This window comes from Beta vulgaris, chromosome 1 (assembly GCF_026745355.1).
Source record: "Beta vulgaris subsp. vulgaris cultivar EL10 chromosome 1, EL10.2, whole genome shotgun sequence".
NCBI lineage: Eukaryota > Viridiplantae > Streptophyta > Magnoliopsida > Caryophyllales > Amaranthaceae > Beta > Beta vulgaris.
Genome location: NC_079202.1, coordinates 50,580,520 through 50,600,374, shown reverse-complemented (window position 1 = coordinate 50,600,374; position 19,855 = coordinate 50,580,520). Strand labels below are relative to the sequence as shown.

General features: G+C 31.9%; 1 protein-coding gene across 1 annotated transcript; it reads left to right on the top strand.

The window, feature by feature from the left end:
* The first annotated feature begins 2,856 nt into the window (after nt 1-2,856).
* LOC104890952 (IAA-amino acid hydrolase ILR1-like 6) lies at nt 2,857-19,523 on the top strand. Its single transcript, XM_010676571.4, has 5 exons — nt 2,857-3,498; nt 9,425-9,550; nt 18,190-18,507; nt 18,611-18,733; nt 18,878-19,523. The coding sequence occupies exons 1-5, from the start codon at nt 2,947-2,949 to the stop codon at nt 19,241-19,243; spliced, it is 1,485 nt and encodes a 494-aa protein (XP_010674873.2). The 5' UTR covers nt 2,857-2,946; the 3' UTR covers nt 19,244-19,523.
* Nucleotides 19,524-19,855: the final 332 nt, after the last annotated feature.

Genomic DNA, 19,855 nt, shown 5'->3' with positions numbered 1-19,855 from the left:
ATTTGTTTTTTTTATATATATTAAACTAGTTTTGAAGCCCGTGCGTTGCACGGGTTGTTTTTTATATTTTTTTTTTGTAATTTTTTGTTAACATTATTGATTTTGTGTTACTGTAAAATGAGATTTTTCAACACGATTTTATTTACATATTTCATCTGTTAATTATCTATTTGGACCAATCAACCTTATGTAAAAAAAACAACTATAATTGTCAATCTTACCTTTACTTTATGTTAATAAAATCATCATTAATTATTCATCAAATTGCCTCATAAAGTTGCGCTTACTTTATTAATGATTTACTTATCCCCTACACTTGTTAATTAAAGGAGTACCTCTATGCTAAACTACACATTTTTTTTCATTTTCTTAAAAATCATGCCCAAACCCATTATTGTAGTAGAAAAAGAATTGATAAAATATTTGTCATTATACCCTTATTTTTAGATTATCTTTAATATCTATAATTATCTATTAATAGAGTTTATAAAAAGTTGATATAAAGTTAGTATTGCAATGGTTGTTTCCATCTCTAATAAGTGAAGGCATGTTCATATCAAGAATCAGGTTTTTTTATTTTATTTTGTGATTTTATATGTAAATCATAGCCGTAGAGTGAATATACGGTAGAGTAGTACTTATAATAGATTCCGAGTTATAATAGATTCCTAAAAGATATTTTTTTTTGGTTTTTATTATCTCTAAAACTCTAAATTTTATTATCTCTAAATTAATAAAGGTTTTTTATTTTATTTTGTGATTTTATATGTGAATCATAGTCGTAGAGTGAATATACAGTAGAGTAGTACTTATAATAGATTCCTAGTTATAATAGATCCCTAAAAGATAATTTTTTTGGTTTTTATTATCTCTAAAACTCTAAATTTTATTATCTCTAAATTAATAAGTAGTACTTATAATAGATTCCTAGTTATAATAGATCCCTAAAAGATAATTTTTTTTGGTTTTTATTATCTCTAAAACTCTAAATTTTATTATCTCTAAATTAATAAGATGACGTGGCAATCCTAGGTGGCGCGCTCTATGCTCCCGAAAAGTTCCTCTTTTATATATATATATTGATTACGGAAGCTACTGAAATTGGGTTCATTCAGAATTTCGTCTTCAATAAGTAGTTCCTTCTTGAACTCCTTCCTGAAAACATCTAACTTTTTTTAATTATAGAAATATGACCATGTTCTTTTGGACCAAATATATATGAAAATTCAGCTTAGTTTACTTAATTTCTTCCCATAATTTCAATTCAATTTAGACCAGTCCAATTCAAAAGAACATAGTCTAAGCATCAAAACCTTAATAAATTATTGTACTGGAAATACCAGTACATGTACTAAACTTTGATAAATGAATGTTTGTATATATTAAGAAAAAATTTCACTACTATCCAATTTTTATTAGCTTACCCATTTTTTTGGGCACATTTGCTGATGCACTGATTTGAGCTTTGATATCTCTAATTATTAATAAACATAAATTACAAAAAAAAACAAGTTGATATTTAAATATTATACATTAAAACGAATCTAACAATATTTCACATAACTACATTTTCCCTTAAGTTAAATCACACGAGAAGTCAAAGTAATATATATCGATAACATCAAAAATCAAAATCGATAAACTGATAAAAACTAGAAGAAGTAATACTTAGGGCCTGTTCTCCCCAGCTTATTTTCAGTTCAGTTCAGTTCAGTTCAGTTCAGTTCAGCTCTAATAAGTTCAGTTCAGTTCAGTTCAGCTCCAATAAGTTCAGTTCAGTTCAGCTCCAATAAGTTCAGTTCAGTTCAGATCAGTTCAGTTCAGTTCAGTTCAGTTCAGCTCTATTCTTTTATAACCATTTTGTTAAATATTATTATTATTATGTTGGTATAATTTATTTTACTAATTACTATTATTATTATTATTATTTAAATATATATCATTACTATTAAGTATTATTATTATTATTATTATATTATTATTGTTGTTGTTGTTCTATATATTTTTTTATTATAGCTTTACTAATTATTATTACTAATTATTAGGAGGAACATGGTTTAGGTCAAAGCACAAATAAACCCACTTTTTTTAGCCCATAAACCAATCAAATCGCGTCAAGACGGTTTATGACGTAATTTAACCCAATCATTATTTTTATTACTAAATATTTTTAAATTATTAAATCTAATTATTAAAATAGTAATATTAATTTACTTCTTAGATATTATTGTTATTATATATCATCGTCAAGTATTAATATATTAATACAAATAATATAAAATAATTATTATTAATTATCATTACTATCATTAATTATTATTATTATTAATTTATGATTATTAATATTATTTATTTATAACTATCATTTAAAGATATTCAAAATACTACTATTATTATTATTCATTATTATTACTTATCATTATAATTATTATTTAATATTCATATTATTATTGTTTAAAATATTATTTATATATTTATTACATTCAATTTATTTCAATGTAATATAATTCAATTCAATTTAATTCAATTCAGTTCAGTTCAGTTCAGTTCAGTTCAGTTCAGTTCAGTTCAGTTCAGCTCTGATAAGTTCAGTTCAGTTCAGCTCCGATAAGTTCAGTTCAGTTCAGTTCAGCTTTGATAAGTTCAGTTCAGTTCAGCTGTTTTATGCCGAAGAGAACAGGCCCTTAATAAGTGACCAAATAAATTTTAAATTATTTAGAAGCTATAAATATTCAATCAATCAATAAATTAAAATAAAAACCGAACATTACTCAATTAGTGCCTACTTCTATAATCTATACATATTTTTGATAAGACATAAAATATTATTATATTCCTTGACCTCCCATCCCCACGTGATCCAAAACCTCTCCACTATAAACTTCACCTCTTTGCTCCTGCTTTCATAGACCTTACTCTCACTTTCTCTCTCTTAGTTTCCTAATCATGAAGCAATATAATTCACTCAACTCTTTTTTCCTACTTATACTCAAAACACTAATACTCCTACTAATAACACTCATAATCAATGACAACAACATCTCTATCTCAGCCGTTGATATCATCAGATCATCATCATCATCATCATCATCATCATCATCATACTTGCCACCTAATACTAACAACAAAAATAAGCACCATGACCATGACCATGACCATGATGAGCATGTGATCATAACAAAAAACAAGAGTTCCGCCGCCGCACGCCACCATCATGCGGCGGCGGAATCTCTACCGTCAAAGTCAGAAGAGATTCTACGGCTAGCTATGCAGCCAAATATGGTTAGTTGGTTAAAAGATGTAAGAAGAATAATACATCAAAACCCTGAATTAGCCTTTGAAGAATTTAATACTAGCACTTTAATTAGACAAGAGTTAGATCAACTTAAGATCTCTTATAAACATCCTTTGGCTAAGACTGGTATTCGTGCTATGCTTGGCACTGGTGGACCCCCTTTTGTGGCTCTTCGTGCAGATATGGATGCCTTACCTATTCAGGTTAGTTTTCTTTATTAATTTAATTTCATCCCGACTAATTATAAAATGATGTAAACACTAATGAGGTTATAGGTATGATTTATAAGTGTACTATAAACAGTTTTTTGTGGTCCTAGTTATATATATACCTAGTTGTTACTTTTTCAGAAATAGATAGTGAGGTTATAAATATTTGATACAGTACTAAGTTGTTGTCGTTTTATTTTCTGTTTATGACGTACTGATGAGTTACTGTAAAAGATGTACTTGTATTACTACGAGTACAAATTGTTTTTTTTATTTATATTCACGTGAATTGAAACTCGTATTAAATTTCTTGTGGTAGTTTGTCATGAAGAAAATTTATTAATTTAACACAAATGGTTTGTGTATTTCTTGTTTGTAATCTTATAGTATTACACATTATTTCAGCATGTGAAAATTGGTTCTTTCTTCAATTATTTGGATCTTTTTCTTTATGACTTAGACTCCTTTTCTCAGAATTATGATTTACTTCTTTGGACATGTTTTGTATTATTGTTGGTTTGTGGTCTTTGCTTTTAAGATATTACGAATTGTGTGATATAGATTGCATGATGAATTTAAAAATGATAACGATGACCTTAAATATGATAGTTTACCTTTATTTATTTATTTATAATAAAAATTGAGACACACGAGTCCATCACACAAGTGGTTAATTCTCAACTTCCCATAAATTATATGTTAGACCCACCAGAAAATAAGTAAAGATAAATTTTCAGGAAAAAAAGTTACAGTTAGGTGACCCCAGTAAGGTTATGTTTAGTTCACCTGAAATTTTCTGATCTGAACTTATCTGATCTGATCTGAACTTATTTTTTCTGATCTGAACTTATTTTTTCTGATTTCAAGATCTTATCTTTTAGATTTTCTCAATATATAAGAAAAATATAGTCATGTGGGGTCTTGTTTGATTCGTCTCAATGAGTACTTTATTAATATTTAATTATTATAATTTTTACTAATATGTAATGAAAGATATAATGATTTTTAAATATAAGCATGATCTGAACTATCTGATCTGAACTTATTTTTTCTGATCTGATCTGATCTGATTAAATCTGATTAAATTTAAAATAAGCAAAAATAAGGTGAACTGAACATAGCCTAAATCTCAAACTTCTTACCAAGTACAGCTCTCTCCTTTTAGGATAGAGAGGTATTAAGAAATAAGAACCTTACACTTTTACTAACTAATTAACAGAATCTAACTTTAATAGTTAATGGTCCAAGAAATATTAATTAAAAATCAACGATCTGTACATGTTCTCTTTAATTTAATCAAAGAACAACATAAAGTAAGAAGATCATATTATTAATAACGTAACAAGTTTGTTTAGTACAATATTAGAATATATGATGTTGTTGTTGACTTATATCTAATGATTAAGTTGGGTATAGTAAGAGCATCTTTAATGTATGTGCATGATTCTTGACAAAAAAAAAAAAACGAAAAGCAATTGAGGTTGCTTTCCTGCTTGAAAAATGTCAAAAGTTCTATTGTGAATTTCAACAATTAATTTACTAGAATATATTATTGTAATAAAAAATATTTTTTTTATGTTTTGACGTTCTTATAAAAGGTTTAAATAAAGCCTTATTTATAATTTGTGCATGTTAGTACTTGTAATTCCTCAAAATGATATTAAAAAATTCCTCAATATGGTAAAAAACCATAAGTACCAATAATTTCTCTTTTGAAAAAAGGTTGTATCATATAGGATTTACAACCATTATAGGAAATATAATATTTTCTAATAATCATAATAACGTCTGGATTGAGATGTGTTAGATAGAAGCCAACACTTTCACTTTTTCTTATCTTATGACATTTTATATATGATGTTCATACTAGCTTGTTTAATTAACTAGGGATATTCACAGTATAAATTGTAAGTAAAACAACAATTTAGAATCAGAGCCATTTTTAGATTCTTGTGACCCTATTCTTATAGTAAAATGAGACCTCTATTATAAATATAAGTGTGAATTGGGAATCATTGAGAAACAGGTTTTGAGTTATAAAAGAAAGAGAAAGATGAGTTCATTGTAATTGAGAAAAATATCAGAATTTTTTTCAAATGGGCTTAACTTCAATATTGGACCTTAAAAAATGTGACCTTGTACGGTTGTACTATACTCCCTTTATTTCATTTTAATTGTTACACTTTGATATTTTACACTATTTACAACGAGAATATTTATAGTACACCTGGGTGTATTATGCTCATGGTACACCCAAGACTATTTTCTCCAAATGAGCAAAATGAGCGAATGAGCAAATGAGCAAAATGAACAAATGAGCAAACATTTCTATTCATTTAAGATTATGAGCAAAATTTTCTATTCATTTAAGATTATGAGCAAACACTTTTATTACAAAATGAGCAAAAGAGTAAATAAGCAAAATGCCCATATGAGCAAATTTGGTGTCAAATGAGCACCTGAAATTCTAATTTATTACAAAAATACCCCTGGGTGTACTATGCTCATGGTACACCCGGGTGTACCATGAGTAAACTCATTTACAAATTTCACTTTGACCACATTTGTAATTTATACGCGGATGAAAATATAGTCATGTGGGATCTTGTTAGATTCATTATAACATGTTTTTATTAATATGTACTTTTTATAATTTTTACAAATACAAAACTAAAGATATATGTTCTCAAAATTTTGCATTGACATGAGCGAAAAGTGTAATTGTGTAGATTAAAATGAAACCGAGGAAGTATATCTTTATACACATGCCAAAATTCAGCCCTGTTAAGAATGTTTCGACCAAACATTTCAAAAAACCAACAAACCGCACGTTAAACAAACTTTATGGAATGTTGAATTGTACACTGAACGGAATAAGTTTAGCTTAACCTTTCAATCGAATTATCAAATGCGCATAAATGATGATGGACGAAGCAAAACTTCCACCCGCCTCCCATGGCAAACGCGGAGTCTTTTTTCGACGTTGTCGCCAGCTACTAGCTCGCTGCCTAGTGGTCCAGAGAGTAGTCGAGCTGCGGATGCTGTCTCCGGTCGACAGCATTTTGCTGGGAGATGGGGCAGGGAGCTCTGCTTGGCTGCTATTAGTAACATACTATTAGATGAATATGTCTGTGCATACTACTACTACTTGTTAACTTTGTCTTTTAACAATATTCCTTAATAGTATATCCAATTGGGGAATCATATATTTGATACTTCTAAGATTTCCTTGTCGTCCACTTTTGGAAAACGTTTGGAATTAAGAAATTATAATAGTGTGATAGTACTTCATACTAGAATACCCGAAAATTGAAAGTGGGATATAAGACTATAGTGGATTAGTGGGGTGTTTTTAGCTAGGTTAGCGTAGAAATGGCATGCCTATTAATTCTCCTATATGCTAATATGAAGAAATATGACGGTGGTGTTATTTGGGTATGAAGAAACACAATCATCAACGTAATAATCTAATGTCCACTTCAATTTAACTTTTGAAAAGAGTTGTATATTGTTACATTATATCTCTTGATTTTTCTTCGTCATATACATATTTACTTTCTTTTTCAATGAACACAACTTTATCAGTTAGCTTTAATTAAGTTTTGATTTATTTAGAAAAACAAGTTAAGTAAATATGTGAGGGTAAAAAAAGTAGAATGCAAAAAGAAATGAAATGTCATCATCATATATATTTCGTCATATTGGTTGATCTATATGTAAACAACCAATTGAGTAATATATTTCTTTATAATAAGATTTTTTTTAATGCTAAAAGTTAGGTCTATATGTCCTCGGTTGATTTTTTTTAATTCCGATATTTCTAATATTATCTTATTTTATATCAACATGTCAAAGTAGTATTTTTTAAATATATTTATATATACCAATTACCAATAGCAAATCTATCTAATTACTTCATATTGGTTGTAATTGATGAGGGGAGCGAACAAAGGGAGTGAGAAGCTTGTATCTATTGCTACGAAAAAAAAGCCTTACTAATTGAAGTATGGCGGCATAGCTAGAGTCATTCAAATTGTAGAAGTAATCATTCAATTTAAAAATCAGGCTTATGTACTCTTGCGATTAATAAAAATACCCATTACAACTAATCCACACACGCACACGCATGCAGCATATATGCACGCACACATGCACACATACACACACAATATAATAATGGTGTAATAACATGGATTACTAATTAGTATAGCTGGAGTTTTAACAATGCAATATGCATATATGAGGTTAACCATAAGAATTGCTAGTGTTGTGATGAGGTTATTATTAATAAAATATAGATAGAGGTACTTAATTAATATTACATTAGTTTTTGAGCCTATGACACGTCGTTAAGAAGACAGACTATATCACAAATTAAAATGTTTTATAGTTTTACTAATCCAACTCATTTATTCTTCAAAGAAAATAAAACTTTATTGATATTTCTGTTTCCTCTTTTTTGAAAACGTGATATTTTTCTTATTACTAATGATAGCTATCTTTAGGGCAAGCATGAACTTATTTTTTCTTGTATATTTTATTACTCCTCTTATTATTTGGGTAATGCGTAGTGAGACAATTCCAAGTCTTATCCCAAAAGTCGGCATAAAGTAAAATACTATAGCCCCTGGAAGAACGCTACAAAAGGAAACTGCTACCTTTTCTTCATCACATAGACTTGACCATAATGTCTTGTGACCATTTAATATGGGGACATTCTACTGTCGAAAATATTGATGCTACAATTTTATATTATTATTTTATTATTTTATTATTGTTAATGCACTTATCTTCACGATGCCTTTTTGTCAATTTTGAAATATTATTATTTTTTACCGCATATTTAGTACTCCTTTTATTTCAAAATATAGGACATTCATGTTTTACTAAAAAAAAATTTGACCATAAAAATCTCTCGCAATATGATAAATAAAATTATAAAAATTATACCGTTAAATTCGTCTTGAAAAATACTATTGTAACATTTTTTTTTAAAAAAATTTCTATCAATATAAATTAGAATAATTAACGGTCAATGTTCTACCTCAAACATCGTACGTGTCTTATATTCTGAAACGAAGGGAGTACTATTCAAATTTATGGTCGCATATTCGACTTTCCTTTTATGAGTGCAACTTACAAATACTAATTTTGATTAGAAATAGAATCTAAATATATATACAAGAGTAAATTAGTGATTATTTCATATTCATCTTAATACATATATTTAAAATAAATATAGTTGTCGGGCTCTTCTAAAAATATAGATTCCCTATGATTTTGTTGTGCGTTAACCAGCATGACAATCAAAACTTATCTTCTTCATTTTTACCTTCGGTCCGAAATAGATTTAAGTGAAATTAACTAAAATTTGTTAAGATTTTATATGGAATATTAAAACTCAAGTAATAGATATAAATATGTAAGATTAACATTCTAAAATTAATTAAAAAAATAGCTCGCGAGCCTTATATATTACTTCGTTTACTTACTAATTCATTTGAAGGAAGTAATTGAGCAAATAAATATATATATATATATATATAAAAGTGGAGAAAATAACCATGAATACTTCTAGGTCGAGGAGTATTTGTGACTTGATAAACATGTTGCTTTTTTCGTTTTGGCATCACACATGACTCATGTATGTGGATATTTTGTGGTCCAAGCTCATTGATTTAAATGAACGTATGTTCATTATTGATATAGGCTACGCCACGTCGTGTGACAAACCTATAGTATGGAACATTAATACTATCATATGATAGATAGTCTTAACATTAATCACACAAATTATCATACACTTCTATGATAAATCCATAATCGTTAAACAATATGAACAAATAGTGTTTATAGTAATTATTATTTGGTATAGATAACATCACTTAGCTTTAATTTAATACGTGTGGGGTGATTGCAGGAAGCTGTAGAATGGGAGTACAAGAGCAAAAACGATGGAAAAATGCATGCTTGTGGACATGATGCACATGTTGCCATGCTTCTTGGTGCCGCGAAAATACTCAAGACTCGTGAGCATTTTCTTAAGGTGATTATACATAAAATATTGTTTAATTTATCATCTAACGTAACTTTTGTATTTTTTGCATCTAAAAATTATAGTCAAATATATTAATTATTTCACAATGTCTAAAAACATGCTACACTTCTCCAAACTATTAATGGTTTTAGTTGTGACTTGTGTATTAGAGTTATGATATAGTTTTGGTGATATTTAGGGTTCTAGTATTTTCGGGAAACTAGAGTATATGTTAGTTTAGGTAACTCACGTTCTAGTGACGACCTATACCTATTGAAGTATATACTTATACTTAGCTTAAGGTTTCCTATATGAACTAGTGATATGTGTGGATGTTATCGAGAAAAAATGATATGTATATAGATTAGATCAATTAATATCAATTTTGCTCTTGATCAGAATTAATATCAATTTTGCTCTTGATCAAAATTAATATCAATCTAGATCGGACCGGACCATAATTTGGACGGGACTGAACCAGACCGAAAATTCCGGTCGGGTCCTCAGTGGCTCAGTCTAGAGAAATTCCCGAATTTGGGTTACTCGGAAATTTCCTGCCCGAACCGATGGATCGAAATTTCTGATTTTTTTAGTAAAAAAAAGTTTATATATGTTTAAAAGGTAGGAAGTTAGAAAGTTAAAAATCTAACATTTATTACCTATACGAATATTCTTATTAAAATTTAATATATCTAATTTATAAATATGTTTAAATCAGATTAAAAAGTTTTTTTTCCAAAAATATAGACTCCATTTCAACATGTTCAAAACACGATTGCACCAGAAAAATTCCGGTCCAGACCGGACAGTATCGGGATTTTTCGTTCTGACCCTGATCCCGGTCCAAAAATTTTCCACATTTCGTTCCGGGATCATGAACACCCCTACCTATAATAGTGAAACACTAAATGTAGGACCGTAGGGGCGTGTGGCTAGAGATTCATAATTTAGTTGTTACTTCCAAAACTATAAGCATGCATGTGAAGTGTATTTGGTAACCGTTTGAGCTCATTAAAGGTCAGCAAGAGAATAAAAAGGGAAGCATCACTCATCACTCATCACTCATCACTCATCAGAGTGATATGGTAGTTGGTAATCTTGGTATACCATTCAATGTTTGGGTAAAGGATGAATAACTAGTTGGTCGCTAGCATTCAACATCGGCATTTTTTTTGGCTTTGTCCTAAACGTTTTTCAGCCTTTATTCTCGTACTCCACATCACTGCTATAGTTCTATGGTCCTGCACATTGCATTATGCCTAGACATTAAGAACTTGTGAACCTAGAGTATTTTGGTGGATGGTTGCTACATTATAATTAAATCTCCCAAAACTTTCCTTGAACGAAAAGCCTTCACCTATTCTCATTGATGAATGAACTAAAATTGAGTATGCTCTTCCTCTAGATTTTTTTTTACCTGTGGAATTTTCTTTCTTATAAAAAGGAAACATAAATTTTTGGATGTAACTATTACAACATAATTTATTGTGTAAAAACTAATAAACCACTACTTGTTTGTAAAAAGAATTGAAATGACAAAATAAGATTTTATTCATGTCATTGTATGTGTAGTCCATGTCATTTTAGTTAAAGCTGTGTCATTATGTACGTGTGACGTTTTGTTACACAATAATTTATGTTGTAACATGTTATACCCAAGACACACTTAAAGATCGATAAATATAACATTCTTGGTCCTTGATACAAGAGGAGTTGAAATTTGTTTACCTTTGCACAATTTCTAAAAAGAATTCACGTTTTTCAAATTATACAGCTGTAAGTTCTATACTTCTATACTTCTAGTCTTCGAATTATACATTACTAGTCTTACTTTATAAATATTAGTGGTCCACTAACTTGGTTCTAAATCATTGCTTCTCCCGAAAATTTCCATTAAACCATCCATCAAGAGATTACAAATGATCTCTTTTTATCTGATCGACTTGCAATCTTCCTCGAATCTTGGAGAATCATAGAGAATTAGAGACATCTACCAAGATTAAAATTGAATTTCCTAATAAATAAAAGAAGGAAATATATTTAAGCCCCTTAATTCTTGATCCTAGTGTTGTGTGATGATTTTTTCCAACTAAAGGGAAGATAAATATCAGTGTGGTGTGGTCCTCCTAATGTGACGCAACTTTCACATTTTGATTTTTGCTAAATACCAAGTAAAAAACCAACTAATACGAATGCAACACTCAACAGTCACTAACATTCGCTGACAACTAAGAACATTATTTTGAATGTTGGTTTCATGCAAAGGAAAGCACATGTGATTTGTTACTACAATAATCTCCATTTGGGTTATGTTTTCCTCACCTTGTTTTCACTCATTATATTACTACCTTTCTATCTTTTTATTTGCAACATTTAGTTTTTCAATTTGACGAGACAATTTTTTGAACGTTAATATCTCTTATTTGATGTTAGTAAAACTTATAAAATTTTAATATTTGGAATTCTTTCATTGAGACGAATTTAACATGATTCTATTTGACTATGTTTTTTTTATACTCCCTGCGTCCCATAATATAGTGCTTATTTCTTTTTTCCACGGTCTCCAAGACGTAACTTTGAACTTTAATATCTTAATTTCGTATTAATAAACAATATATAAAAAGTTGATATTATGAAACTACACGTTGAGACGAATATAACAAGATCTCACATGAATATGTTTTTTTATATATACAAATGAGAATATTCGGTCAAAGATTTTAAAGTTTGATTCACCAAAAATGAAGTAAGCACTATATTACGGGATAAAGGGAGTATAATAATACAAGATAATTCAACAAAGTTCGTTGATGAATAGTACCACAAAATCAAATGATGCAACTAAAAAAAGAGTTCACTCATGGTACACCCGGGTGTACCATGAACATGGTACACCCAGGGGTATTCTTGTAATAAATTAGAATTTCAGGTGCTCATTTGACACCAAATTTGTTCATATGAGCATTTTGCTCATTTACTCATTTGCTCATTTTGCTCATTTTGTAATAAAAGTGTTTGCTCATTTTGCAATAAAAGTGTTTGCTCATTTGTTCATTTTGCTCATTCGCTCATTTTGCTCATTTGGAGAAAATAGTCTTGGGTGATCATGAGCATGGTACACCCAAGACTATTTTGCTTATAAATTAGAATTTCAGGTGCTCATTTGACACCAAATTTGTTCATATGAGCATTTTGCTCATTTACTCATTTGCTCATTTTGCTCATTTTGTAATAAAAGTGTGTGCTCATTTTGCAATAAAAGTGTTTGCTCATTTGTTCATTTTGCTCATTCGCTCATTTTGCTCATTTGGAGAAAATAGTCTTGGGTGTACCATGAGCATGGTACACCCAGGTGTACTATAAATATTCTCCTAAAAAAATACGGATCAGGTAGTATAAAAAAGTATAGCTAAAACTAATCAATTAGCTCAGAGGAGAAATAAGTTTAATACAAGCAATACTCATAAATGTAGATAAATTTTCATTGTACTATCCATAAGAAAATTAAGTTCAAATTTATAAACTAGATTTTAGGTCAGGACTATGCCCCAAGTAATGACATTTTTCATTTAATAATATAATATTTTGCTTTAAAATGATAACACTCAATATGACTTGGCTTAGTGGTTCAAATTTTAATATATAAACTTGAAGTTACGAAATCAAATCCAATATAAACCATTTTCTAATTTTTAGTATATGAATAATACATAGATTACAAAATTATAATGAACGCACTACGTGTCACCGCTCTTTATTTAAAAAGGTTTGTTAATATTGTCGTATAGATTCATATAAGTAAAAATCAAGATGCAACGCCTATCATACATCATATTCATGGGAGATGATTTGGAAGGTTATATTTGCTCTTATCTTGTTCTCACTTCCACCTATGCTTTAATACTTCATCTCATTCGTGGTTCATTACTGGTTTCCTCTTCCACGGTTATTGACAACGACTTGTGAGGATGGAAGTGGTTTCCAATTCTATTTCTACACGTCTCTTATAACCTAATCTTTTATATGGACTATGGAGTACTTCTATATCATAATTTTTTTTTTTTTTTTTTTTTTTTTTTTTTTTGACATCGGAGAAACGTGCGATAAACTTAGAAGGAGATAGTAGGGCCGCCGAGGAGGCGGCAGGTGACCGCAAGATCATTAGCCTGGCGTACACTTTGTCTTGGGACTTTTGTGATGCAACACCATTGGAATGTTTTTGCTGTTGCACGGATGTCCGTAATAGTATGGTGTGTATCAATATCATGGATGTGCCTGGAATTGATCGAGTGAATAAGGTTCGCCGAGTCCGTGCTGATAGCCAAGCTGTGATATCGGTGAGTCTTCGCCCATAGTAAAGCTTTGAGGCATGCTACTGTTTCCGCTTGTAGCGCCGACCCCAAATGGTGGAAAGATGCATGACCTTGGATGGAATCTGAGACGCCAGTAGTAGCTGTTGTAATCCAAGCCGCACTGCCGTACCCGGTGTCACGATCCCATGAGCCATCCGTTTGTATACGGATTTGAGGAGTACCCTGCAGATTTTGGCCGATGTTAGCGACCAGGAAACCAGGGGGGTGCAGAGGGTCTTGTGTAAGGCCGTGGTTGAGAGATAAGCCTGCTGCAAAATGTTCGTGTTGTTGTTGGGCTGTGGACAGCAAAGCCTGGATCGAGGCCATGTCGCGCACCTGTTGCCGAAAAATATATGCATTGCGAGAACACCATATTACCCAGAGGATGGCTATGAATACTGGTAATCGCGATCCTTGGTGTCCATCTTCCTTCCTAAAGTATAGCACCCAATTAATCAGCCATATGTCCATGGGAATGTGGGCGTTGGATGTGGAGGTAATGCAGAGTTGTGAAGTTAGCCATAGCCTGGAAGCTATAGGGCAGAAGCGGAATAGGTGTTGGGTATCTTCATAGCTGTGAGAGCATATAGGGCATGCGGGGGAGGTCCCTATGTTTCTCCGATGGAGTCCCTCTTTGGTAGCCAGACCGTTTTGGCAAATTTTCCATAAGAAGAGCTTCCATTTTGGCATGATGTTCAATCCCCAGATTATGCGGTAGAAACGCAGATTCCTGGTAGTTGTCATGCTTTGTATTTCATTTTCCTGCTGCATCAGCAGTGTATAGTATCCTGATTTGGTGGTGTACTGGCCCGAACGATGTTTCGCCCAGATCCTTTGGTCAGGTGTGTTAGGGTTCAGGGGGAGTTCCAGCGCAAGGATTTGGTGAGCATCGAAACGGGGAAAGAGACTATTTATTTTGTTGGGGTCCCAGTTTTGTTGGTGTGGAAGGATAAGATCCCGAACTTTTAGGCGCGCCACAACCTGCAGAGGAATATCGTCCCGGTAGAGGGGAACACGGCCGTGAAGCCAGTTTGCCGCAGATGCGATCAAGTAAGCACCATTCCCAACTTTCCATGTGCAGTGAGATAGAAGAGTACGTTCGGCTTGAATCAGACCTCTGCGTCCCCATGAGGTGCCCGTGGCAATACGTTTGGTCTGTAAAGTTGGCGGGAAAATCCTTGAAATCAGCAGGTGAGGGTTGTGATGAAGGCGCCACACTTTCTTCATAAGCAGTGCCTGATTGTAGATAGCCACATTACGAATGCCAAGACCGCCCTGTCCTTTTGGGATGTGCATTAGCTGTTTGTTTTTCCAGTGTATACTTCTGTGGATTCCGTTACCCCAGAAGAAACGCAGGATCATGGCATCCAATTTGTTTGCAAGGCCTGTGGGAATTTTGAAGATGCCAAGTATGTGTGTGATGGAGGCTATCAGGACGGAGTTGATGAGGATGAGTTTGCGTTGTTGGGATAGGTGGTATTGACTCTATGTCGAGATCTTGGTGCTAATTTTATCCAGTAGGGGGGTGAAGTGTTGCATTTTTGTGCCTTGGATGTCTATTGGGGTGCCCAGGTAGATTCCTAGCGAGGTGTGGGAGCCCATTCTAAGAAGATCCTTGTATGTCTGTTGCGTTGGTTGGTCAATGTTGGGGCTAAATTTGATGTATGACTTCTGTAGGTTGAGCATCTGCCCAGAGATGTGGCAGAAACGTGAGATTAGGGTTGCGATGGCGCTACAGGCTTCTGTTGTTGGTTTGAAGAAGAACATTGAGTCGTCTGCGAAGAATAGGTGGGATATCTTGGGTCCACGATATTTTGCAGAGATACCTTGAAAGAGCTTTATATCTGTTGCCAGGGTTGTCATGCGCGATAGTATATCCATACAAAAGAGAAAGAGATATGGGGATAGCGGGTCACCTTGACGTAGTCCGCAAGTAGGTGTAAAGTGAGTTGTGGTGGCCCCGTTGATTAAAATGCGATACTATAATTGTTGTCTTTCAAAATCAATCACATGTTATCATTTCTTTGTAATTCTATTCTTTAATACTTACTCCAACATTATTATATATTCCTCCAACTATATATTCTTATGCAGTCTACAACTAAAATAATGTTGTCTTAATTAAATAGATACACTCTTTATCCTACCAATGACCTACCCATATGAGGTTAACCTCTAACTAATTCTTTCTCTCACTCAATATTTTATTATATCTCATATTAGAACTGAGATCCTCTAATTTGGATTTAAAATCTAACCCGATTCGACCCGTTTATTATAATTCATTACTCATCACATGAAAAATGAGTTATACTAAACATGTTGTCCTATGTGATTTTGTTTGTTGTTAAATCAATTGACAATAGGAGGAGTAATTCTTCAAACTTAAAAATTTGATTATCTTTTAATATTCAATGTAAAACAACACCTCTATTGATATATAATATAGGCCGTTCACGAGATCTTAAAATATCTATATACATAATTACGTGTCATATGATATTTGAGGGGTCGTTATCGAATTAATAACAGTTATTTGGTCTAACATTGTAGGCTAAAGGCAGAAAAACTTTACCATATTAACTAATTTAAGGATTAAGAATCAAATTCTGTTGCTTTCGGGACTTAGTGAATGACATATGTTATTCTCTAAGAGGTATTTTTGGTTAAATATATTGCTTCTTTGAAGAGTATATTCTTACCTTTTATCCATTAGTTAAATATTTTTTAGGTTAATTCTCATGGACGTTAGGAAAATGCCAATAATTGATATGTCACATAACATCCAAAATCATATTTTCTTAATGTGTTTCACAAGTGTCAGTGACCACTTATATAATAGCTGTTGTTTGTACAAGAAAATTTTGATGTCACATTTTTAAAGGAATCTTTTGATTGAGTATTGGCCCTCATATAAAAAAGTAGTGGCCAAAACTAAAGAAAAGCTTCTAGATTTGAGAAAATGCTGACTTCAGTGATGTTGAATTATTATTTTTTCAATTCATCAAGTAGTATGATATGCTTTTAGTTGATTACCACTTATATTTCAAGGGAAAGTAGTTCTTTATTGATGAAGTGCCTAGAAAATTGTTTTAGTTGAGAAGTTTGCGTCAGAGTTGATCAAAGCTTACAACTTTCTGAAATTTCATTATCAAGGAGGAACTATAATTTAGGATAAGGTGACATGCTAATCAGCATTAATATTAAAATCATTCTGAGTTTCCATACTTGGATAGAGTTTATCAAAATGAAAACGTCTTGGTCCGACTTAGGGCATGTTCTCCCCAACTTATTTTCAGTTCAGTTCAGTACAGTCCAATTCAGTTCAGTTCAATTCAGTTCAGCTCTAAACAATACTTTTACTCTCACATGTCACTATTCAGTTCAATTCAATTCATTTCAGTTGTTTTATGCCGAAAAGAACACGCCCTTAAAGATGTGGCCCAGGCTGAATATTTGGGTCACGACTCGGTTCATGATTAGCTCCAATATATTATGGTGAATTTGATAAGTGAAAAGTCGAAAACTTGGTGATCAATTGAGATTATTAGGAAAATGTTATGTATTGCTTGATATTCCGCAATTGTTTGTTTTTGACTTTTTTAAAAAATTTCATACTTCACTAGAATTTTGGAGCTACTTATCGTTCATACTTCATGAGAATTTTGGAACTACAAATTAATGTAATATTGTCTCTACGGGAGATGACATATATTAGGTACAAAATGTGACTAGGTTGTACCTTAGCAGTAGTTTTAGTATAAAACTTTGTTATAATTATAAGGTATTCAATTTGCGACAGCTTATCATCTAATTATTGTGGAATGTAAGTAGCTTAGAATGTAAAATGAGAATATGTATGATTCGACAAACTCTGCCTAATTTTGGAACTTTCTAAACAATTTTTGGTTAGAACATGTACAGATGTTGTATATAAAAAAAAAAATGCACCCTTCTATATAACTGATAGATGATAATGATACCTGATGTTCATATACAACTTTTATGATTCTATGTACAACATTTACGATTTTATGTACAACATTGGTGGTTGAATATACAACAACTAATTGTTTAATTTAGTACAAAATTTCGTGTAGAACATTTCGGAATTAGGAATTTATCATGACATGAGTACCTGTTAATATCAATATGGAAAATATATCATACATATATATTCCAATATTGATTATATCTCGTATCTCTAATAGTACCCAATGAAACATAAGATGGCATATTTTCATATCATAGGTTCTAGTGTAGCATTCTAATGAGTTATATTATGTCAAAAAATAGGGAACAGTGGTACTCATATTTCAACCAGCGGAGGAGAAAGGGAATGGAGCAAAACAAATGATAGCAGATGGTGCCTTGGAAAATGTTGAAGCCATCTTTGCAGTTCATGTATCTCATCAGAATCCTTCAGGAACCATTTGTTCGAGAAGCGGTCCATTGCTTGCTGGTTGTGGTTTTTTTAAGGCTGTGATTAGTGCTAATCGTGTCACCGGTGAGAGTCATCAGCTTCGTCGTGCTGATACTGTCTTGGCTGCATCAGCTGCAGTGATCAGCTTGCAGGGCATTGTTTCTCGGGAAGCAAATCCTTTGGACTCTCAGGTTCTTGATTCAGCTTCTTAGAGCACATTCAGCACAATAGTTATCATTGGTTATATGTATATATATTTGTACAGTTCATGATGTAATGTCTTAAAATGACCAGGTAGTCTCAGTAACTTTGGTGGATGGAGGGAACCAACTTGGTAATTTGCCTGAAGATGTTGTCATTGCTGGTACTTTCCGCGCTTTCTCTGACATGAATAAACTCCAACACAGAATAGAAGAGGTAAAATTCAATCCACCATTTATGTGCTTGTTCTTCAGAGAATCATTTTCCAGATAGCCAAACTTATCTGTTATAGCAGTAATCAGATAAATGTAAAACAACATGCACATAAACTAAAACTGCCAAGTATACATGCATATGTAGGTGATTAAAGAGCAAGTGAGAGTGTTCAGATGCACGGCAACAATAGACTTTTTCGAGAAAGAATATGCGATCTACCCTCCAACAATAAACGATGAGCGTATGCATGAGCATGTGAAAAATGTGGCAACAGACTTGCTAGGACCAGAGAAATTTAGAATTGTGGATCCAATAATGGGAGCAGAGGATTTCTCATTCTACTCCAAGGAGATTCCTGCTGCATTTTATTACATCGGAATTAGGAACGAGGAATTAGGATCCATACATTCAGGACATTCCCCACATTTCTTCATCGATGAAGATGTTCTTCCTATTGGTGCTGCAACACACGCCGCCATTGCTGAAAGATACTTGAATGAACATGTATGATGTAGAGTAGTAGAGCACCATTTTCTTCCCAAGACATATAGTACATAAATTGTTTGGGATCTTAGGTGCTAGATGTAGCTTGTCATTTTTTTGGAGCATAACCCTCTTTTAGCTAATTTTTTTTGTCTTCAAGAAGGCCTTCTCCTCATCTACTGGAGGTATTTTGGCACAAAATTGGAGTTGTCTTTGGTAATGTAGGGTTATCCAGTTGTCTTTGGTAATGTAGGGTTATGTGTAGCAGTCTTGTAATATTATTGATATTATTATTTTTATTATTAACTACTCCCTCCGTTCCAAAATATAGTTCACATTTCCCTTTTTTCACGACAATTTATGCAAGTAAAATCTAAAAAATATAATAGACTTTTTATTTATTTAAATTAATGTTGTATGGAAAAAGATGATTTTAGGAGAGAGAATGGAAAATAATTGGTGAAAGAGCATTAATTGTAACATTTTGGTTGAATAAACAAAGGAAAAAACAAAATTCAAAAAACAAATAAATGATGGGACACGATTTTTCTAGACAAATTACGGAAAAATTTAGAACTAAATATGGAAATGGAAACTATACTTTGAGACACCCAAAATGGAAATGAGAACTACATTTTG